Genomic DNA, 23,347 nt, shown 5'->3' on the forward strand with positions numbered 1-23,347 from the left:
ATAAGGTGACTTCTTTGTTGCAAATCTCAAGGACATTTGTAAACCAAGGGAGACTCCTGCTTTGCAGGATTGTGATCTCTGCAAGTTAACTATTTGTTTTTCTTTTAGGGCAGTCAGGGGTGCCTGAGGAATGTGACATGTATTACCAAGGGGAGGGGGTGGAGAGGGGGTGCAAGGTGCCAGCTTTTGCTTTGTCCTCAGCCAGCCTCCTGCTCCCTCATCAATTCTAACTGGTGTGAGGTGGTACCTCATAGTTTTAACTTGTATTTCCCTCATGTTGAGGGCTGCTGAGCACGTTTTTATATGTCTGTTGGCCATTTGGATGTCTTCTTTGGAGAAATGTCTGTTCATGTCTTCGCCCTATCTCTTGATTGAATTATTTGTTCTGTGGGTGTGGAGTTTGGTAAGTTCTCTCTAGATTTTGGATACGAGCCCTTTATCTGATATGTCATTTGAAAATATCTTCTCTCCTTTTTGTTGTCTTTTGGTTTTGTTGACTGTTTCATTTGCTGTGTAAAAGCTTGCTATCTTGATGAAATCCCAACAGTTCATTTTTGCTTTTGTTTCCCTTGCCTTGGAGACGTGTCTAGCAAGAAATTGCTGTGGCTGAGGTCAAAGAGGTTGCTGCCTGAGTTCTTCTCAAGGATTTGGATGGATTCCTGTCTCACCTTGAGGTCTTTCATCCATTTGGAGTCTATTTTTGTATACGGTGTAAGGAAATGGTAGTTTCATTCTTCTGCATGTGGCTGTCCTGTGTTCCCAGCACCATTTACTGAGGAGACTGTCTTTTTTCCACTGGACATTCTTTCCTGCTTTGTTGAAGATTAGTTGACCATAAAGTTGAGGGTCCATTTCTGGGTTCTCTATTCTGTTCCATTGATCTATGCATCTGTTTTTGTGCCAATACCATACTGTCTTGATGATCACAGCTTTGTAATAGAGCTTATGGTCACCTGCCTTGGTTTTAAATGGCTATTTCTGTGCTGGCGCTTGTGAAATGTGGGCGCTCACTCAGTCTGGATGCATGTCCCATTGGGATTCCTCGGCGCCCACTGGTGGGTCTGCACTTGTGCCCTAAATCTGCCTGCACGGCGTCTTAGTGAGCATTCACTGAGTGCCAGCTGTGAGCTCCAACAAGGCACAGAGCGTGAGTGAGAACTAAGATACAGGGTCCCTGCCCTCCTCGGACTTGCGATGGCTCCGTCTTCCTGCCTCACTTCTTTCCTATTGTGCTGTGACTGACGTACAACAGATACCGTTAAGCATGTTTCAGGGTCCAATTCAGTGGAGATAAAAGCACTCACTGTTCTGCACCTGCCACCTCCGTCCATCACCACCACTTCTTTTTTTTTTTTTTTTAAGATTTTATTTATTTATTTAACAGAGAGATCGAGATCACAAGTAGGCAGAGAGACAGGCAGAGAGAGAGGGTGAACCAGGCTCCCTGCTGAGCAGAGACCCCCCGATGTGGGGCTTGATCCCAGGACCGAGGCTTAACCCACTGAGCCACCCAGGCACCCCAATCACCACCACTTCTTCATCATCCCAAGCTGAACCTCTGCCCACGAGACCCGAATCCCCATTCCCCTCCCCAGCCCCCAGCATCTCCTTCCACCTCTATGAGCTGGAGCGCTCTCTGTCCCTCACTAGTGGCCTCCTCCAGTATCAGTAGTTTAGGGACTGGCTTATTTCACGGAGCACAGTGGGCTCAAGTTCTGTCCACATGAGCCTGGAACTGACACCCTTTTCCCCCAAAGGAGTGGCTCAGCCCTTTCCTGTCTAAGCCGAGCCTCCTCAGTCCCCTCTGCTCCCCTCATTTTCCTCCTCAGCCTGAAGATGATCCCAACCAATCTGCAGCTTTGAAGACCAGTTCAGCCCAGATGCAGGAACATACCCCGGGGGTCTCGGCCTCACCTACCCCATCTGTCCTGTCCACACCAGGTGCCTGCACCCTCCCACCAGCTGGCCACCTGCTCTTCTCACAGATGTCCCCACCTCAGGAGAGGGACACACCTGGTCCAGACCCTTGGATTCCTCTGTGACTTGTTGCTTTCCACCAACTCTCCCAGTGGTGAGGTGGCTACTGGAGGACATTCGGGGTCCAAACCGTTTAAAGGCGTATGTGAGTCTCTGCTGCCTAGGGCTATGGATAAGAGTTGGGGCAAATGGAAACCAAGCAGAATCACGGGAAGAAAGGCTGGGTGATGAGGAGCTTTAGGGAGGAAGGGCCTGGAAGCTCGGACCTATTCCCAAGCCCCCGGGACCCTGCGTGCGTGGGCTGTGCCTGCTCAGGGCCGACCTGAGAAAGCCCTAGGCTCTGCCCTCTGGCGATTGTCAGACTCGGCAAGTAGGAAGCGAAGGCCAAGGCAGCGTGCTAAGAGGCCTGGCTGGTGCTGAAGGTGCATCCCGACACCCACGCACCCAGAGCCCTCCTCCCCATCTGCAAGGACCGGAGGGTTTTTTTTTCTCCCAGAAGGAGGGCAGTTTCCAGATGTTTAAGGAACTCTCACCCAGTCGACAGCTGACAACTACATTCACAGACCAGACACTTCCGTGGCCACACACGACGAGGGATACAGATTCGACAAAATCACTTGAGAACTGTCACTAAGCCACAGCAGAACTGCAGCGAGAGCAGCAGCGGCGGTGAACCCTGGGGAGGGGCAGGACTGGGATTTGACTTGCCACATTGCACTGTCCACAGTGTCCCAGATCCAAAGGCAGAGAGACGAGTGGTGGTGACATGTGAAAGGAATGTATTTCAGTGCAGCTGACACCAGAAGGCCAAGGACTGGCATGGTCTCAAGGTGCTGAAAACACTCCTGGGCTTTTATATGAGGAAAATCTAGGACAGAGGTCGGTGGGCAGGTGCAGGGGGTCAGTAAAGTTCTGGTCAATCATTGTCTTGGGATCTTGCTGGCGTCTTGCTGGTGTCAGCAGTGGTTATTGCTTGAGGGGTCATTTTGGTGCCCGCCGGGTCTCTGACTTGAGTTAACAGATGAGCCGGAATGAGGGACGTCATCAGTTCGGAAGTACAGATGAAGGTCAGAGTGCAGGGGGTAAAGGCCTCTTTCCCTCTGAGAGTGGGGGAGCTCTGAGCCTTTGCTACACAACTTGCCCTGCTCGTCGCTTCCAGCTGCCTGGTTCTGAGTTCCGTCCTTTGAATGAACGGGTCGCCTAGTAAGTAACGTGTTTCCCTGGGTTCCGTGAGCCGCTCGAGCAGATTATTTGAACCTGAGGAGGAGGCTGCGGGGCCCTCCAGTCTGTAGCCATAGTGTGGAAACACAGGTGACCCCTCTGCCCAGCCCCTGGCTGACCACGAAGTTAACAGCCCGGGGGTTCAGCGGCCACACGCAGCACAGAACACCGACTGGACAAAGTTAGCTCAGTTAGCCACTAAGCCAATGGCAGCAACCACAATGAGCAGCAATGACGAAGCCTGGGGTGGGGAAGGTCTGATATTCGGGAAGCTTCCATCATAATATTCATCATCACACCCTGGACTTGTCAGTGGGGCCACGTCCCGTGACTGGGGGTCAGGGAGCTTCCTACATGTTCCACCTGCCTCTCCGGGGCTCCCCCAGCCACCCGCAGCCCTGTGCTGCTTCCCAGCAGAGAGCGGCTTTGACCAAGGTCAGGAAGACGGGATGGGTTTTCCTGACTCCCCCTGCCACCACCCCCAGCCCAGGGCTGCAAGAGAGGAAAGTTTTCTTCGACTCCTCTTAAGGTCCCTGCTGGGTCTGGAAACTGACAAACACAGAGGAACAGGAGAAAAGCTGGCAGAGTGTATGGATTTTTCTGGTGGGAGCCTCCCAGGAACATGGAGACCAGCAGAGGCGACTGGAGCAGACAGTTCTATGTTTTAGGCAAAGAAACAATCAGCGTGTGAAGAATTGAGACACGGGTTTGAGCTAGGGCTGGTAAAAAAGTAACTAGGAAGATAAAGGTTAGTTTAACCAGGTTTGTTCCTACAGCCTTTGTGGCCCTAAATTCCTTGACTCAGGTGATCAGCACGTCCTCCCTGCAGTCTGGGGAGAGAAATTCCCCAGGGGAGTATTCCGTCCCACCTGCTTCAGGGAAGGAAGACTGACTGCTGGGCATCAAAGGGACCTTCCTGCTTCTGCTCTATGCACAGTTCTCTCAGTTTCTGTATTTAGTTTGCCACAGTGCCATATTTGGGGCAGTGTGTCCTGATGCTATCTGGCCTGGTGTTGTCCGTCTCCTCCTAGTATCCAGGACATTGAATGTGCTGCTGTGGAGACGGCCCAGCCCTGGGGCAGCCCCTTGTCCAGGGAGGCACCTGCCTCCAGGGGAGGGTTGCCTACGACTTCCCACATGGGTGCCCTGTTGCTAAGGGTGGCCGCCCCTCCTCCAGGACATTGGGTGAGAGTGTGCGGATCTTACTTCGGGAAACTGACTTCATTTCCCGCAAATGTCTACCCTGTAGTGGGATCATACAGGAGTTCTATTTTTAGTATTTGGGCGAAACTCTATATTTTTCCCAGCATGATGGCTGTGCCAACCAAGGTCAATTCTGGATGGTTTTACCTATAAACCAGAGATTTTTCAAGCACCTCTCCAGCAGAGAACATGAGGAAAACATTTTCAAGGCCCCGCATAGTATACTAACCATAGGAACAAACCAGTGACTCAGAAACTATTGGAAATGAAGAACTGCTTCTTCTTCTTCTGTTTCTGGCTAGTGTGCTGGTCTGTGGCTCGATCCCACCTCAGGGAGCTGAAGGTCACCTCCCAGGTCGGCTGCCACTGAGATGGCTACTCTTCCCAGAAATTCTGTGGGGTGTGGCCGGGTTTCCCCACCTGTGCACAGATTGAGTTGGCGACCTCTGACAGTGCAGCCGCGGGTCCTCTAGGCATGGTCCCTCCCCATCCCACAGTGGAGCCATCACACTGAGGGTTTAGGGGGACGGGAGCTGCCCCCAGGCAAAACCACCCGAGATTCCCACTGTCCATACCTGACCTTCAGATGATCCTCAGTTTCTCCTGAGCCTCTGGTGTCTTCCTGGGACCTGGACCTGGCTGTTTCCAGACAGCTCGTCTAGCAGCACCCTCACTTTCTGGGAGGGGATTAGCTGGAATCAGCAGTATGTCCTGCTGTGGCCCACCTGGATCGCTGTTTGAAGGCACATCGTCTGGGCTGTCTGAGGACCCAAGACCATGGGTCTGTGGCCTGGAGGGCTTCTGAGCAGAGCTGATGGGATGAGAGGGTTGCAAGGCACAGAGGCAGGTTTCCAGAAAGCTGTCTGGGGTCCCCAGCATTCTACCGTTTTTGAATCAAAGCCCTGACATCTTTAAAATGCCAGCCATGTTAGAGCGTGGGCCAGAAAATAACATCTCTGTGCGCCCAACACCACCTCAACTACTGGCCATTTCTTGCGCATGAGCTGAGTACAAAGGATTGGCAGTTGGAGCTTGAGGGGAGGTCCCGGGCCAGACTTTGTGTCTGGGGGCACAGGCCATCCAGAGAAGCTTGTGCTGAGCCTCAGGACAAGGCCTGTGCGGAGACCCCAGCTGCAGACACTGCTGTCCGCCGATGCCCCCCACCCTAGTCTACCCCAGTGCACCTGCTGCTGGGGGAGGGCCTGCCCCCTCTTCTCTGCCTGAGGGCTCTCTCCTACACCAGCCATGCCCCTCCCCTGCCAGTCACTGCCAGCCTGCAGCCTGGGAGGGTAGATACCCCGACAATCTCCAGCCCTGGGGGACAGATCCAGTGTAGGTGGGGCATGGTCTCCCAGCAGGCCTAAGCGCCAGACCCCCACGATGCTCAGTCTCCTCCTGGGGGCTCATTGTGCCACGTCCTTCCTCAGGCTCCCTGAACCCAACTCCTCCTCTGCTCAGGAACCACTCTCGGCCCAGGATCCACACGCTGGGACTGGGAGCAGGTCGTCTGGAGCTTCTGGACTCGCACTTCCATGCCAATGACATGGGCACAGGCAGGCCTCACAGACTCATCAGAGGAGACCCAGTGCAGGGAGATGCAGGCCGCTTCAAGGGAGATGCCAGGTGACCCCAGAGGGAGCGCACAGGCCTTGCACAAAACATAGGATTCATGGAGCCCAGTGTGGGATGTGGGCACCCAGCCAAGGGGCATGGGGAACCCTGACGAAGGTGGCCCTGGTGGGGGAAGGGGAGACCACAGAAGCGTTGCAGAAAAGGCAGGAGACAAGGAAGATGACAGGACAGAGCTTCCCCAGGAGGTCGATGGAAGAGTCAGAGGATTACAGAGACCCTTGGGAAAATTCCGAGGCCCTGGAGATGTTGGCTGAAACACTGTCATTTGGACAGAAAAGTTGTCACAAACCCCCAGTTGACACATTGCATGAAGTCTAGGATATATTTAGTTTTCATCACTTTTAAGGACTAGATTTTTCTAGAGGAAGTGCTAAGCATGGATCTCTCCATTCTTTTCTTTGTGCAACTGGGCTCTGTTTTTGGGAGCAGATTCCTGGTGCTCATCACCACTGCTAGCCACCCCCCCCCCCCCCCCCGTCACCTCCCACAGCGGACATGACCACGTGGGTTGGAGGGTACTCACTGACGAAGCCCCAGTGCTCAGTACAGAGCTGGGACCCCAGACCTTCTGCTGAATGAAGGAAGGCATGAGGGAGGGAGGGAGAGGAGGGAGGGAAAAAAGGGAAGGAAGGGAGGGGAAGAGGGAGGGATTGATGGGAGGGAGGGATTGAGGGAGAAAGGGAGGGGAGAGAAGGAGAATGCCAGGGTGGGAGTGAGGGAGGATGAGAGTGAGGGAGGGGGGATGGGAGGGAAGGCAGGAGGATGGGAGGGAAGGAGAGAGGAGGCGGAGGGAGGGAGGTTGAGAGGGTGAGAGGAGAAGGAGGGAGGGGAAGGAGAGAGGAGGGATGGGAGGGAGGCAGGGAGGGTGATGGAGTGGGGGAGGGAAGGGAGGGGCAGAGGGGAAGGAGAGGGGGGAAATGAATGATGGAGTGAATAAATGAGGTAGAGAAGGAGGGAGTGAAAGCACAGAAGTCGGGTCCCTACATCAGGAGACATTATTTGGGGTGCGGTCCGAGGGCCTCACAGCCTGGGCCCTGGAAGGTGGCTCAGGGCACATCCATCTGTCCTCCCCGTGCTGACCTTCCTTCTCCTTGGCCCCGCTGTCCCCTGGATCCTCTCCACCTCCTCAAACAATTCTGAATGTTCCCAGGACATTCTACATGACATGAATGCTACAGGACATTCTGTCATGAGGACTGGGACCGTGGATCCCATCCATCTCCTTGGGCATGAGCGTTGTGCCATTCCCTGCTCTCTCCACCACTGCCGTGCTGCACACTCCTGACAATGCATCTGTGAAAAATCATGCCAGAGTTTCCTGGGGTGAGTCTGAGGCTGAGCACTGCTAGGTGATGGGTGCCCCTAAGACCTGGGATGGGGGCTGCTCACTGTTCTCCCAGACAGGGCTGCCCGTCATCCTTCTCTCCGGGGGACCTGCGTTGGGCCTCTGGTTCTTCACATTCTCCCCAGGGCTGCCGGTCCCCAGACCAGACACCTGCCTCTGAGGGTGACAAGTCCTGCCTCCATAGGGATTCCTTTGCCAGAGTCCTTCCCCGGGAGCTCCCGCATCTCTGACACATACTCCCCGCATGCCTAACCTCCCCCTTGGACTTGCACGTGTTTGGTCTCTGTCCCTGTGGAACACCGTGACTTGGAACCGGTTTGGAGCAGAGTCAGGTGAAATTTTCTCTGGCCTTGGGCTGTGTGCGATGCGTTTGCCCTCTGTGGTGTGTCTTCCAGCTTTCTGCTTTTCTCTGGCTTCTGTGTGGGCCACAGGAGAAACCAGCTGCGTCCTGTCCGGGGTCAGGCTGTGGTGTTACAGCAGGAACAGGGGTCTCGAACCCGAGATTGTGCCCATAATGCCTAAAGGGGCCTCTATGATTACATCTCATCTCTAATCCATTGGGGGGGGGATCTCAATATCGAATAAAGGAAATTCTGTGTCACATGAACACAGAAAAAAGACGAGTCCCCTTTGAAAATCGGTGGGCTGACACAAAGGCACATATTGTGTGATTCCACATACAGAAACATCCAGAACAGGCAAAGGAACAGAGAGAGAAACAGCTTAGGGGTTGCGAGAGGCCGGGCTGGAGGAGAAATGTGCAGGGAGGGCTTTGGGTTCAGGGTCTCCTTTGGGGAAGGAGATGTCCTGCTGCGATGTTCTGTGGTGTGGTGGCACAGCCTTGGGAATGTGCTTAACGCTTGTCACATGTTCAAGTGAAAGCAAATAATTTTATTTAAACCAAATAATAAACAGTACACAGAACATGGAAAGATAAAATAACAGTTAATATGTACCAGAGAAAGAATATACAGGTAGGAGACGACACATTCCTGCGGGCCGTCAGGTTTGCGGGGGGGATAGAACAAGGGACAGTTGTACAGGAGCAGAGCTCTGGGCTCTGGATGTGGCTCTGGGAGCCCCGCAGGAGCAGGAATTGGGGCAGGGGTTGAGACAGGGCAGGGACAGGAGCCGGGACAGAGGCAAGAGCAGGAGCACAAGCTGCGGCAGGGGAAGGGGAGCGGCTCTAGCAGGGACAGGGGCAGGTACAGGAGCAGGGGCTGGGGCAGGAGCAGGGACAGGGACAGGGACAGGAGCAGGAATTGTAGCAGGAGCAGGCGCTGGGGCAGGGGCAGTGCCAGCTCTTCTGGGACAGTGTCAGGCTCTCTGTGGGCAGGTGTCTGGTCACCTGCTGGCTCCTGGTCTCCTGCTGAAGTCTCTCTAGGCACCATCCCGCCTCTGGAGCTGCGGGTGAAGGCGGGGCCAACTCTGGCTCTTCCGAGCTAGACCCACATTCCAGAGACAGCCCCCGTCCAGCTCATTTTGTTGGAGATCCTGGAATGAAGAACATGTTTACGTGCCTTTGCAGAGATAGAGCTCAGCTCAGGGCCTCCCAGAGAAGCTACAGCCGGGAAGGAACCCTCACCGGGACATCTCCCCAGCAGTCCACCTGCTGGGTGCTCTGAGCCCAGTCCTTGCTCCTGGCCCTACACCAGTCTCTGGGGTCTCCTGCCCTGTGGGGTCTAGCTCTGTCCCATCCCCAGACACCCACATACACCCAGCCTGGCCTTCTCAAGCTTGGTCTTGGCCTCCACTTGATGGACCAAAGTCTGGTGTGGTACCAGCAGGGACAGTGGTCTGGGCAGTGTCAGAGGCCTTCCCAGGCAGTCCCCAGTCCCTGCTCCTGGAAAGACCTCTATGGTCACTCCCTGTGTCAGGGAGATGGAGCTGGTGTCCACCAGCCTCTTCCCTGTTTCATCATCCCTGGTGTTCTGCAAAGACAGACCGGTAACCAGCCCTGCCCGGCCATCCTCACTGTCCTGCCCATTCCCCCTGCTGCTCCAAGATCACACACAGACCTGTGTGTGCACAGTCCCACACCTGGGACAGGAACCCATGCCTGCTGGTCACCGGATAAACCCTGGGGAGAAGCTTGCAGCCCCCCACACCCTGTCCCACCCAGCCAGCCTTGACTTGGGGTATGAAAATGACCTGCCCACCGGGCATCTGACTCCTGCTTGGGGTGGGCACACCCCACACGACCCTTCTTTACACACACACACACACATGCACGCACGCATGGGGATCGGATCAGAGCATATGGGGCTGGGGGCTGGCTCTGGGCCTCATGGTGTCACCTTTCTGTACTTTTGGCCAAACCAGAGATGTGGGGAGCACTGATATGACATCCCCAGCGAGGGAAAGTGTCTGCAGAGTGTGCTTTCCTTGGCCTGCAGCCTCCGGACTTTGGGATGCAACACACAAACATGTTCTCCTTTCGAAGATCTCCAAAAAATGAGCTGGGCAGGGGGCTGTGTCTGGAACGTGGGTGCCTGGTTACCTGGCACCACCTGGTTACCATTCTGTTAGGCTCTGTTGTCAGGGAAGTGAGGTCACTACTTCCTAGGGACCACTTACCTGACTTCCTCCTCACACCGGAGCACCTTCAGGGCTCCCCTCCCCCAGCTGCTCAATGCTCACCCTCTATCCCATGCCCCGTCCATACAGCGACACCCACTCAGCCTACCTACAGCCCCTGCGAGGCCTGGGTGTGGACGATGTCCCCGCTGTGAGGCCACAGAGCTGGGTTCAGACCAGGCTTCTGCTCATGCCCAGGACTGTGACCCTGGACAGACCCTGTGCCTCTCAGGGCCTCCCCAGGCTCGCCATCTGCACAGTGGGGTCTTCTGGCTTCTACCTCTAGGGACACCATCAGGGGTAGGACCTCTACATATGTTCCTGCTACCACAGGACACGCACGTGGCAATGCAAGGATGAGTGGGGGGCTGCATGGGACATAGAACACAGCTCAAAGGAGCCCGGGCCTGCTCTGGGGTCCAGGAAAAGCCACCTCCTCCTGCCTGGGAAGGTTGCAGTGAACTTATTCCGACCTTGTTCCCTGGTGACACAGACTTCTAGGGGCTCCCATTAGGTTTAGGCCCAGTCCCAGGGCCTTGTCTGCGCCCCTGCACTGGGCAGTCCCCACAGCGGTTCCTGGCGTTCCTGAATCCTGCCACACATACCTGTGGAATTCTGTCCCCTCCAGGGTGGATGGCCTGTGTGACTGTGCTCTAAGGAATAGAATGGAGCAAAATGTTGAGAAGTTGTTTCCAACCTGATTGAAGAAAGTCTGTGACTTCTTCTGGTTCCCTCTCTTGTGTTCATTCTCTGTCTCTGTCTCCTCTCTGTGCCCCGCAGGAGCAGGACCTGGGAGCTCTGGGGGCGATGTGAGAAACCTCAGAAGCCTACCTTCTCCCTGTTTCCCTCTCCTGTCCTGGTGCTTGGTTCCTTCCTAAGGCCTCCTCACCCTGACCAGAGCACTGACTCTGGAACCTCTTCCAAATGGGGACCTTGAGGCTGCAACAAGGAGGGTCCTGACCTTGGTCCCTAGACCAGTGGTCCGGTGCTCTGCCACGTTCTGCAAACTCAGGTCATCAGGCCCCCAAGCCCACAGGCTGTCCTCTGCTCAGAAGGACCTCGAGAGAGTACAAAGCATTTTCCCAGGACTTGGAGCACAGTGGGTCAGGGGTGAAGATCCAAGGTCAAGAGACTTTTCCACAAGCCTGTGGGACTCTAGGGACACCCCATCTCTACGGCCCCATTGACAGAAGAGTAAGCTGAGGCCTTTTGTGATGTAACCCCGTCTGGACTTGGGGGGTGTAAGGGCCTGCTTAGCCAGAGCGAGCCATTTTGTTGTTTATGCAGTAAACTTAGATTGAACCTGCCCCTTCCCCCAAGAGGAAAGCGCTTAGAAACAGAACTGGTGAAATACGGCCAAATAGCCCCAGTAACGGAGCACAGATACCAGGACACGTCAGGCTGGGCAGAGATAACGGAGCCCAGATACAAGGACGTGTCTGGCCAGGTGGAAACGTCCAATCAGGAAAGAACCTCCCTAACTACCCAAAACTGTGGGCCCTGCCTTTTGGGCGCCAATTCTGACCAAAGTGATAGGCTAGTTCAAATAACTACTATAGGGTGAATTGTAATTCAGTTGGCCGCCTGTGTGTGGCCAGGCTCAACCACATGGCCTTTACTCTATAAAAGTTAGTCTGTGAGACTGGGAGGGGTCGCCTCTTTGCAAGAGACGGCCCTTGCCGGTCAGTTTGATTCTCGATGCTTGGCGTGAAATAAAGCTCTGCTTGACCTTCGCTTTGTATCAGTCTTGTCCTTTTGTCCACGGACCCTTTCAGGGGGGTATCTCTTCCTACTTCCAGTAGCCCAGGATTATGATGGACACCAGATCCCAGACCCTGTCCTCTCCCAGTGCCGTGGCAACCCCTTCTGGTCTCCCTTGGGGACCCCCTGACTATCAGCCTGGCCTGTCTCTTGACCCCATGCTATGGATCTGGGTTCTTGCCAGGGGTCCCGATGCCCCCGCCCCATGGCCCAGCTGTCTCCTACCTCTTTCTTCTTTCCCCCTCGTCACCCAACTGGCTCCCAGGGTGTCTACCCCTGGGAGTAGACCTCAAGCTAGGCAGTCATAGTGGTGTGTGTGTGTATGTGTGTGTGCAGGCACACATGCCTCTACTTGTCTGGGGATGCCCAAGGTCATATCCCCACATGGACGGGGTGGGTAAGCTGTCCCTGAGGATCTGAGGGGCTCTCACCCCCAAAGTGAACCTCACGGGAGGGTTGGGGCTGGCCTGGGACTAGAGAGCAGCCCCACTTCTTGGACTCTGTACCCCTCATTTGTCCTGGGTGAGTCCCTGCCTTTCTTGACCCTAGGTTCCCAACTGTCCCTGAGGGTTGGACATGGAAATGTTTGAATTTGGCCACTCCTCCCTCCTGAGAGGGCCCGATGTGCACAGGGGACCTGCACACAGCACCTGTGCCATGACCCAGTCCCATGGCGGACGTGCATGACGCCCAGGGCTCCGCACCTGACCGGTCTCCCGTGTTTCCTCAGTACTGTCAAGGGCTCTGTGGCCCCAAAGTCCACTTAGCCCTGGAACCGTTATCATCCTTGGCAGCAAGCCTCAGGGTGCAAGGCCAGGTGGGTTGGACATCTGGGGACACAAAGGTCACTGAATACCCGCCACCCAGCGGCTGGGAATGCAGACTGCCTCCCAGGGTCCAGCTAAGTGCAGGGCTGAGCCAGAGGACCTGGAGGCAGCAGTGGAGGCCGACTCAGGGCAGGGGGAAGAGCAGTCCACCCCATTCCCTTCTCCTCTCCTCCTTCTTCCTCATCTTCCTGGTAGGACCCTGGGACAGAGGTCCCGCCTGTCCCTGGCTGCAGCCCTGGCTGGAGTCAGAGGTGTGGGAAGGAGGCTGGGGAGGAGGGGCCCACCACCAGGTTGCCCTAGCGGGAGGGTATGGTTACGGTAATGAGGGACCCCGTGGACACTCAGGGATTTCAGCCCCTTTGAGACGTGAGCAGTGGCCCCAGGGCTCAGCCCCTGCCCTACCCTTCACCTTCCATGAGGCCCCACATCCCCCAGCCCAGTCCTTGTCTGAAGCCAGTCCTCCCTCCAGCCCCAGGAAATCTAGCTGCTCCAGGGGCGGCAAACTCAGTACAAGATGCAGCCGAGTCAGCCCCATGGGGCCTGGTTCCGGGCCCTGGAACCCCACAGTGTGGAGAGGTTATGCGGGGCAGGGGCTGGGAGAGCAGAATGAACTCTCCCTGGACGCCACGGCTCCCTGGTTCAGCACAGACTCCGACCCCTGGGCGCCCAGACTCCAGCTCCCATCCAGGCTCCAGGAGGGAGACCAGAGTGTGGCTCCTGCTAGCTCAGACGTGTCGTTCTGTCCTGTAGCTACAGCCTGTCCCGCCAGCTGGACTCCCTCTCCTAGTCAGCCAGCAACACCCTCAGAGCCAAGAAGAACAGTCCGTCATCCAGCTCAGGGGCCAGTGTGTGGCCAGGCAGGCAGGGGAGGGCTCGCTCTGGGCTCAGGGAGTCCCTGGCTGGGCTAATGGTGGTTCGGGAGGGCTGGCCTCCCAGCCTCTCCGCTGACCCGTCCTGTGGCTGGAGCCGTTTGCCTCCCCTCTCTGGGCCTCGCTCTTTGCCTCTGCACAATGAGAAGTTCCTTATAGATCTGGGATACCAGCCCTTTATATGACATGTCATTTCCAAACACCTCCCATTTCGTGGGTTGCCTCTTTGTTTTGATGACTGTTTCCTTTGATGTGCAGAGTGTTTTATCTTGATGAAGTCCCGATAGTTCATTTTTGCTTTTGCTTTCCTGGCCTTTGCTGATGTGTCTAGAAGTTGCTGTGGCTGATGTCGGAGAGGTGACTGCCTATGTTCTTCTCTAGGATTCTGATGGATTCCTGGCTCACACTGAGGTCTCCATCCATTTTGAGTTTATCTTTGTGTGTGATGTAAGAGAATGGTTGAGTTTCAATCTTCTGCATGTGGCTGTCCAATTTCCCCAGCACCATTAATTGGAGAGACTGCCTTTTTTCCACTGGACATGCATTCCTGCTTTGTCAAAGATGAGTTGACCATAGAGTTGAGGGTTGGTTTCTGGGGTCTCTATTTGGTTCCGTTGATCGATGTGTCTGTTTTTGTGTGAATACCCCTGCTGTCATAGCTGTGGCATATAGCTTGAAGTCAGGCATTGTGATGCCCCCAGCTTTGGTTTTCTTTTTCACCATTTCCCTGGCTGTGTGGGTCTTTTCTGGTTCCATACAAGCTTTAGGATGGTTTATTCCAGCTCGATGAGAAATGCCAATGGTATTTTAATAGGGATGGTGTTGAAAGTGTAAATTGCTCTGGGCAGCATAGACATTTTAGCCATGTTTATTCTGATCCATGAGCATGGAATGGTTTTCCATCTTTTTGTGACTTCCTCCATGTTCTTCGTAACCGTTCTGTAGTTTCTAGAGTATAGATCCTTTACCTCTTTGGTTAGGTATATTCCAAGGTATCTTACAGTTTTTGGTGCTACCGTAAATGGAATCAGTTCCCTAATTTCTCTTCCTACAGTTACAGTGTTAGTGTATAGAGAAGCAACAGATTTCTGTGCATTGATTTTGTATCCTGCCACATGACTGAGTTGCTGTATGACTTCTAGTAATTTGGGAGTGGAGTCTTTTAGGTTTTCCACATAAAGTATCATGTCATCTGGGAAGAGAGAGTTTGACTTCTTTGCCAATGGATGGATTTATGCACAGAGCAGATGGTAGGAACCCGGAGAGGCCTCTGAAGGGAGACTGGCAGGGCCCACTGTTTCCTGTCTGTTCCATTCAGACACTTTTCTCCCTCCACACTCATCCTATGTGTTTGAAATAGTGTCTACCCCAAAATACATTTAACTAAAAATTTTCCAAGTTTATGGCTATCTAATAAGAGCTTCAAATAGGAGAACCTGATTTATGTTGAGTTTTTTGAAATCCTTGTCTGGTGCTTACCAGAAGTGCCATTACTCCATATAGGCACTTCTAGAAACCACATTCTCCAGGATGGAAAGTCCTGCAGTAAAATGGGATCATTTGACATCTACCAGTGCTGAAGATACGTAAATGGCCACTAAGAACACAGCAAAAAAAATGATAGTGACATTTCTATGGGATTTTTACTTTGAAAAAATTGGGAGTTGCTTTCATAAAGGCTTTCTTGGAGAATGTGTTTTGTGGCACTGTCCTGGGAGTTTGGGGGAGGGCATGGATTCCTCTGGAATGTGAGGAGGATCAGAGTAGTGAAGTAGATTCTCTGAGGGCACACAGCCTGTGCCCTCCCTTCTTGTCTGATCCAAACCTCCAGAGCCAGGGAGGAAGGAGCAGTGTGGTATGTGTGAGATCACAGAGCACAGGGAGTAGGGAGTGTCCAGCAGTAAAGGCGGGGAAACAGAGTCACCGCAGTGTGAGAGCCGATGTGTATTGTTCTGCTACATGGGAGGTGGGCTTGGCGCTTGATTGTTGGGCCAGGGTTGTTTTAAGTACTAGATTTGGGCAGCCGGCTCTGGGACAGGAACAGAAGTGTGCTAGAGAGCTCAAGACCCAGGGATATAAGGTCCATTTTACAAACTGTGTTCTGAATTCTCACCAATCATGTCACGTTCACTGGAAAACAAACACTCGGGTGGTGAACAGACTTGCACAAGTTAAGGGAGCAGTGGCATGCTGGGACTGAAACTCCCGTCTCCTCTCAGAGTAGGCTGTGTATCCTGTGTGATCTGGAGGCATGCCTCCCACTCTGCCCAACTGGCTTGAACAGGGTGATCACGGGCTCATCACTCCTCACAGACTCCTACATCCTCTCCTGGGCACCCTTGCTCTCAGGAAGGCCCCTCAGTGATACATGGGGCGGGTTCTTAAAAGCAACAGGAGAGGACCATCTAGTAGTAAAGGTCTTGAAGTGGATGAGGGTCCAAGGCTGGGGGCTGGGAAGTCATAAGTCAAGACTGGTAGTGGTGGGTTGGTAAGTGAGGAAGTTCTCCACAGAGAAGGACCATCCTATGTTGGGAAGAGGACGGGTGGAATGGAGGACAGGAATGTTTTGATTAGAGTGTATTCTCTGTGTGTATTGACTCTGTCCAAGTGAAAGTGAAAGAAAATTCATGATGTCATGGGAGGACAAAGGGTGTGGGTACAGTGGTTCAGGCAGGGGATTTCCAACTCCGCTCATGCATAAGCTGGACGCCAGTCCTATTCCTCAGCCTTCTGTGTCTTCTCTATTGGTTGTAGACATGGCATCTGGCTCTTTCCACCTCCATGTAATCTGGGGTTGAAAAGTGAGGATGGGGAGAGGGAAAGCACCGCCAAGGGTTGGGGAGTGATTTCAGGAAACCATGAGGGACAGAGCTCAGGGAGGTGGGGGCAGAGTGGCTGGGAAGGCATCCTACAGGGCCTGAGAAAGGCTCTGATCTCTACAGGAGCTGAAGGAAGTTTCTGGGAATAGAGGTGCCTTGTTTGGCTCCTCAGTGCTCTTCTGTGTCAGGCCTGACCAGCCACTGTTAGGGGAGGATGGTGGGAAGTGGGAGTGGGCTTTGGGTCCACAGGGCTGGATTTGAACCTATGGAAATGTTGTCTGGAGCCCTTTCTCCTCCTTTTGATTAGGGCCCCTGGGCTCTTCAACACCTTCTCCTCCCAAAAGAGAGGTACACAAAACTCCTTCACTCTAAGGTGTTAATGACCAGATCTGTGAGCTTTTAAGGAGCACATGCAGTACATGTGTGCTGGCATCGGGGGGCTGCTTAGCACAGAGGGGCGTCGGTCCTGTGAGGAAATGTCTGTGACGTCCAGACTGGGAAGATGGTTTTGAATAGAACAGGAGGGAGGTCCTCCCAGGCTCGCCAGTGACAACACGGAAGTGCACTGGCCAGCTTCAGACTATGGAAGAAAGACCTCGATCTGGCTCTACCGTCTGTGAGTGAGGCCCTGGTCTAGCTACAGGAGACCATATTCTGCAATAGGTAGATAGAAACACACAGGAGGTCCAGGGGAACAAGTCACACTGAACACCGTGTCACCATAATGTGTGAGTTATTACACGGCTATGGGACAGTAAGAAAGAAATCAGGAGTACGGAGAGTTTGTGTCCTGTCCAGGGTTTCCTTCTAAAGTTGTCATGGAGGGCAGTGCATGAGTGTCCCATGAGCTGACAAGTCTTGATAATTCTCTTTGGGAGCTGTTTTTGGCATCCAGTATATAACTGTGGGTGCTTCATAATTGGATTTAGTTTTTGGCATTTGACAACCTTTATCTGGATAGGAGGCATGTGGAGAATGTGGGAAATCACTAATGACATTGGGATGAATGAGAGGTATGGTTGTAAAGGAAAAGAATGATTTTCCTGTGTTATAAGCTTGAAATTCCTAAAGATAAGTTCCACAAAAGGGAAGGACACAGCCTGTTGTATAGGAGCTGGAGGGCAGGGCCAGGCAAGGAGGGGACAGTGGTGTAAAGGTGGCAGGCGTTCCAGGCACCTTGATTTGCGGTCTCTTGGCCTTTGTTGTCCAGGTGAAGGTCTATTCCGAGGGAAGGACATTAATGACATTCACTGCTAACTTGGTGGACAGAGTGAGGAAGATCAACGAACATGTCCGGGCTAAAACCAAGATCCCGTGCAGGACTGTTGCTGGGCTCCAAGATGCTTAAGCCCCAGAGGAAGCTGTCGTCTCACGGCATTGACAAGGAGATGACTGTCCACCTCACTCTGAAGGTGATGATGCCCAGTGATGAGGAGCTGCCGGTGTCTCTGGTGCAGTCAGGTGATGGGGGACAGAGGCACCTCCTCCTGGTGCAAAGGTCCAGCTCAGTGGTCCAGGTGAAACAGATGATCGAGACTAAGACCGCGATTGCGCCTGAGCAACAGATTGTGACTTGCAATGGCAAGAAGCTGGAAGATGGGAAGACCATGGCGGATTACGGCATCAGACGGGCACTTCACTCTGGCTGGCAGACTACTGCATTGGGGGGTGAGCCTGCTTTTAGCTCCTACTCCTCCCACATCCTTTGATGATTTCCCCAATGAACGAGAAAGAGAAATAGGGAAAGTTAGGGGTTAAGTGGGAAGGAAGACTGCAGAAAACTTTCTAACTCCATGATTTTTTGATCAAACACAATTGATTAGGTGTCTGGGTTGTGTATATTACTGAAAATAGAAAATAGTATTTTAAGGCACAGTAGAGATAGCCTCCAAGCCAGCTTGCTATTTAATCCTCTCCCTCGTTCTTCTGATTTTTAGAAAAATTCCTATTTCTTCTTCTGCCCAACAAGATAGTAAGTTTCGCATTGGGATCCATGTTCCCCTACTTTCTGTGTTCCCACCGATACATTTTATCTGTAATATCACTCAATGTGTTGAATTAAATTGAATTTCTGCTTGTAGAGAACAGTGAAATGATTTATATTGAAGTGTGTTAATTCCTCTGATATGATTATAATCTAAGTAATAAAGAATTTAGAAATTCAACTAAACCACCTTCTCTGTCCTTATTTAACGTTGTTTGGCAGGAAATGAATCCCAGCACGGTGTGCCATCTTACTCTCTACGCCCCACTGCGAATTCAGCTGTTCTTATTTCTGAAGATGATGGTGGGCGTGGGAAGACACCTCTCCTGGGGACTCAGAGATTTTGTTCTCCAGTGGGGGGTCCCTGGGGGAGGTGTGGTCGTGGATCCATCTCTGTCCTGCCTGCATTAGGGTCTAGCAGGTCTACTCTGGGGCGGGGGTATGGTTTGGGTGCGGGCTTTCGATTGGTCTCCGGTTGACTCCCAAGGTTGTGCCCAGGTCCTGGCTGACAGAGCCTTTTCCTGGCTGCCTCCTGCGCCCCCCACCCCTGTGTCTGCTCCTCCCTGGGGAATGTGGGTCTCTTCCTGCATCTTCTTCCCTCACTCACTCCTTTGTCTCACTGTCCCTCTTGTGTCTCATGACTGGTCAAGAACACATTTTCGACACCATCTAAGACATGTCTAGTCCCTTCTGCTCTTTAAACTTGCTCAAGAACCACCTTGTGCAGACGAGATCCCAGCTGAACCCCAGCGGCACCACCCCTACTTAGGGGAATTCCTTGTTCTGCTTTGGGCTCCAGTGCTCTTGGTGGCACTAGTGACCTGGTTAGGTGGGCATTAGGTTGGACTGATTTCCCTGGAGGAGCAACTGCGGCTCCTTGTTTTGGACGGCTCTCCGGCAGGGTAGAGTCTGGGATTTCTCTGTCAACTCAGGGACTCCTGAGGCCAGACACTGTGGGGTCTTCACGATGTGCACCATCAGACTGGGGGAGAGGAATGTTAGTTGTCCTGTCGTACAGGATCTTGCCAGTGTATGGACTCTCTGGGCGTTGTCACTGTACCCCTGAGGATGGGGAAGGTCCTCTTGAAATCATGCCCTCTCTCTTCTTCAGCTTAAGAGAGAGCCAGAAGGCCACTTCCCCTCCCTGAACCTGTATATGCAGCATAGAGGGATTTGTCCAGAAGCAGAGGAATCTCCCTGGGGGAGGATGGGGCCTCCCCAAGGACCTCGGACTCCCTGAGGACACATCTTGCCGATTCTCACAGGGAAATGGACAGGCTGAGGGCTCGCTGCCTTCCCAATGGACATTCCCATCCGTGGGCCCGGGGCTCACCCTTTCTTCCCTCCCCCACCCGGCACTCACCGTCCAGCCTGCCCTCTCCCCAGACTGCCCAGGAGCTTCCTGGCTGCCCCCTTCACTTCCTTGTTCCTGAGGGTGTAGATGAGCGGGTTGAGGGCCGGGGTGACCACGGTGTAGAAGAGCGAAGCGAACTTGCCCCGCCCCTGGTCGTAGCGGCGCGTGGGCTGTAGGTAGGTGTAGATGGCCGAGCCGTAGAAGAGGCAGACGGCGGTCAGGTGGGACCCGCACGTGCCCAGCGCTTTCCTGCGGCCGCCCCGGGACCGCATGCAGCAGATGGCGCGGGCCACGGCGCCGTACGAGGCCAGGATGACGGCGGACGGCAGCAGCAGGATGACCACGCGCGCAGCGAACATCTGGCGCTCGGTGGCGTCCCGGCCGCCACCACAGGCCAGCTGCAGCAGCGCGGGGAGCTCGCAGAAGAAGTGGTCCAGCCGGTGGGGTGCGCACAGCCGCCGTGCGGCCAGGAGCGCGCTCTGCGCGGCGGAGTTGGCCAGGCCGCCCAGCCAGGAGGCGCAGGCCAGCGCGCGGCACCGGCGCGGGGAGGCGAGCGCGGCGTGGCGCAGCGGGTGCACGACGGCGGCCGCGCGGTCCAGCGCCATCACCGCCAGCAGCAGGCACTCGACGGAGCCCAGCGCCAGCGACGTACACAGCTGGGCCAGGCAGCCCGCGCGGGGCAGCCACAGCTCCGCGCCGCACAGGCTGGCCAGCAGCGCGGGCGCCACGCTCGTGGTGAAGCCCGCGTCCACCAGCGCCAGGTGGCACAGGAAGTAGTACATGGGTGTGTGCAGGCGCGGGTCGCGCACGGCCAGCAGAACGAGGGTCGAGTTGCCCGCCAGGGTCAGGAGGTAGCAGAGCAGGAGGAGGGCGAAGAGGGCGGGCTGCAGCGCGGGCCAGTCGGAGAAACCCAGCAGGAGGAAGCGCTCCTCGGTGCTGTGGTTGGCCTGCGGGAGGAAACTCGCAGAGTGTTTGGAAGGAGACTGAGCGAAAGGATGAGTTTACCTCCTGGGAGCTAAAGAGAGCCTGGCTGGGGACGTGGCTGTCGGGGAGCTGGATGGGAGCGGGAGTGAGGGGTGCGGGGGTGGGGTGAGCGGGGGATCCGATGGGAGCGAGCGGAGCGCACCTCTCTCTCTCAGTTACAGACGGGAGCCCTGGCTTTGGGATGCTAGCCCTACCTCAGTACAGCTTGGCTGATGAATTATTTAGCAGACACTTTCGGGGAGAAGGAATTTCCACTTTGTGAAAGAACCGACTTAGACTGGGAGAGGGAAGATTGCCCAAGGTCACAGCTAGAGAGTGGCCCTGTGGGGCTTGTAGTCGGGCTTGTCTCCTTTCCAAATCCATGCTTTTTCTGTTCCTTGCTGGCTTCTGACTGCGGGCCAAAGTAGACATCTAATCTTCCTCCCACAGATTAGTTCTTCAGATACTGGAAGACAGATTCCCCCCTGAGCCTCCCTCCCCTCCTTCCAAAGTGTGTAGCGCCTGCGAGTAAGTGCAGTGCCCTAGGCTTGGTAGAGCTGTCACTTGGGAGATTAGAACCGTCTATCTCCTTCTTTGTTTCAGGGATTCTACTTCTGAGAATACAACCATTAGCTGCTGACTACTGAGTGCTGCTCTTCTAGGCTGTCACCAGTGTCCATGCCCCTCTGGCTTCTCCCTAGTGTGATGGTCATCATCTGGGGGCCTTGAAACCCAGAGTCATCTGGCAGAACATGAAGCTAGAACCCAGGAGCCCTCGGTCCCACCAGCGTAATTGCCTTGGGCCAGTTGGATTATTTGATATGGAGAAGTCACTGCCTTTCCCTTTGCCTTAGTGTTTCCATGTGTAAGAGGAGGAGTCTGACCTAGATGATCTCCAGGGCTCCTGTCTTATCACCTGGCTCTCATTGCAAAAAAAAAAAAAAAAAAAAATTGTCATTTGAATAAAAGGGGACCCAACACAGAAGCCTTTAACCATGAAGAGTGACACTGAGTCGCATTTCCTAATGGTACAGAAACCATACGGTAGAGGCGATGACTAAATGTTACAGCAAAATCTCCCTCCTGCACACTTCCTGGCAGGTGTGTGGAGATAGATAAACTTCATAGTCACTATTCTGAGTTTAAAAATCATGATCCCCTAATTTTCTTTAAAATATTTCAGGAAAGATCTCTTTGCCCCCCCGGAGAATGTTGTGCTTATAGGGATCCATTTATGCTCAAGAGACAGAACAGGTGTTCATGCTGTGAGTCAGAGCAAGGGTGGGGGCATCAGACTGCCCGAGCTCCAGTCTCAGGTCTGCCATTTCCCAGCGGAACGACCCTGGGCACGTGGCTTCACTTGTCCATGGCTCCGTGTCCTCACTTGAAAGTGGACTTGGTGGAGGGTTGAAGCACGGAGAGCTCTTAGAACAGGCACGGGACCCAGTGTGTGTTTAGTAAATGCTCGCTCTTACCATCCACACGCTCATCAGTGGGGCGCTCCCACACCAGTTAGGGCCAGAGCCAGCTCTGAGTTTAGGTCTTTTTATTGATGAACTCTGGTCTTTACTCACCTGGAAGTGAGGCAATACTCCTGTTCTAAGAGGAAGGTAGACGGGCGGCTGAGGTTAAATAACTCACTCAGGCCACACTGTTAATGCTTGTCAGGATTTCACCCGAATCTCACTAATTCCAAGAGCCTTGCTTTATATCTGTGCACATATCTTTAAGCCAGGCTCTACTCTGCCAGAGGCTGCGGAGGATGGAAGGACATGCGAACCCTAAGCTCACTGCAGAGCACTGGGGCTATCGGGGAGAGGAATATAGGCGAGAGCTGACATTCAGGCTGATGGCCCAATGGTGCTAGAGTTGTTGTTCTAGAGAGTCCAGATTTCTAATTCTGAGATCATGTAGACACACACCCATTCATCCAGCCAATCCCTGAACAGTTCCCCTCCAGACACGCCAAACCCTGAAAACAGAGACAGAACAATAAAATCACACAGCCAACACCTGTACCCCATGGACACACACATTCCCAAATACTCAGACACATATGTGCACATACATGTCCCCTCATCACTCCCTCAAGCTTCCAGAGGCAAATCTGTTGTAAAAATATTCTAGGATGTGTCCCCAAACCTCATTCAGTATTCTAGAATGTGCATGTCATCTGCAGGACCATCTACCCACCTTCATGTCCGGGTCTCTGGCACTGATGTTCCACCCTTCGTTTCCAGATGATCAGTTGGTCTGTTGTGTCCGCTCCGGATCCTCAGAGTTGGATATGGCTGTGGGGGTGGGGGGATGAAAGAGCGAATGACATGACTGTTGATTTCGAGACTGGGTGCCTGAGGTCAGAGCCAGGTCCTTCCTTCAGGAACAGGACACGGGTGGCGAGCCCCTGGCTTGTCAGCCGAGGAGTGAACATAAAGTCTTCAGCAGAGAAGCCGGCCAGGTCTGGAGAAGCACCGAGATTCAGGCAGAGTGGCGGTGTCTGTTCCCAGAGAGCCAGCACCAGGGTGAGCCCAGGCAAGGACTGGCATCTTGGGCCGGTCGCAGGTCGGCGGTGGCTGCAGCTGGCTGCGGAAATTGCCTTCCAGATTCTAAAGGGCTCAGAAGCCGTGGAGCAGGGATGTTGGTGAGCCGCAGGGGAATCAATTCTCCCTGCTGTTGAGAAGAGAGGATGGGGCCCTGGGGAACCCCTGTCCCACTCCCATAATGAGCACCTGTGCGGATTTGTCCAGAGGACAGTCCCCCAGGGCAAGGAGAGGAACATTCTGGAGGGAAAGGCCCTCGAGGGTGGTGTGTCCCT

The 23,347-nt window shown here is 54.0% G+C and overlaps 1 protein-coding gene and 1 pseudogene across 1 annotated transcript; one reads left to right on the forward strand and one right to left on the reverse strand.

Moving 5' to 3' along the window:
* Positions 1 to 12,386: 12,386 nt before the first annotated feature.
* On the forward strand, positions 12,387 to 18,396 carry LOC116877892 (annotated as a pseudogene).
* A 1,178-nt stretch (positions 18,397 to 19,574) lies between these two features.
* On the reverse strand, positions 19,575 to 22,731 carry LOC116877893 (putative olfactory receptor 2I1). Its single transcript, XM_032874939.1, has 2 exons — positions 22,726 to 22,731; positions 19,575 to 20,552 (listed from the first exon to the last, which is right to left on the reverse strand). The coding sequence occupies exons 1-2, from the start codon at positions 22,729 to 22,731 to the stop codon at positions 19,575 to 19,577; spliced, it is 984 nt and encodes a 327-aa protein (XP_032730830.1).
* Positions 22,732 to 23,347: the final 616 nt, after the last annotated feature.

This window comes from Lontra canadensis, unplaced genomic scaffold, assembly GCF_010015895.1.
Source record: "Lontra canadensis isolate GAN:19392208 unplaced genomic scaffold, GSC_riverotter_1.0 scaffold54, whole genome shotgun sequence".
Taxonomy (NCBI): domain Eukaryota; kingdom Metazoa; phylum Chordata; class Mammalia; order Carnivora; family Mustelidae; genus Lontra; species Lontra canadensis.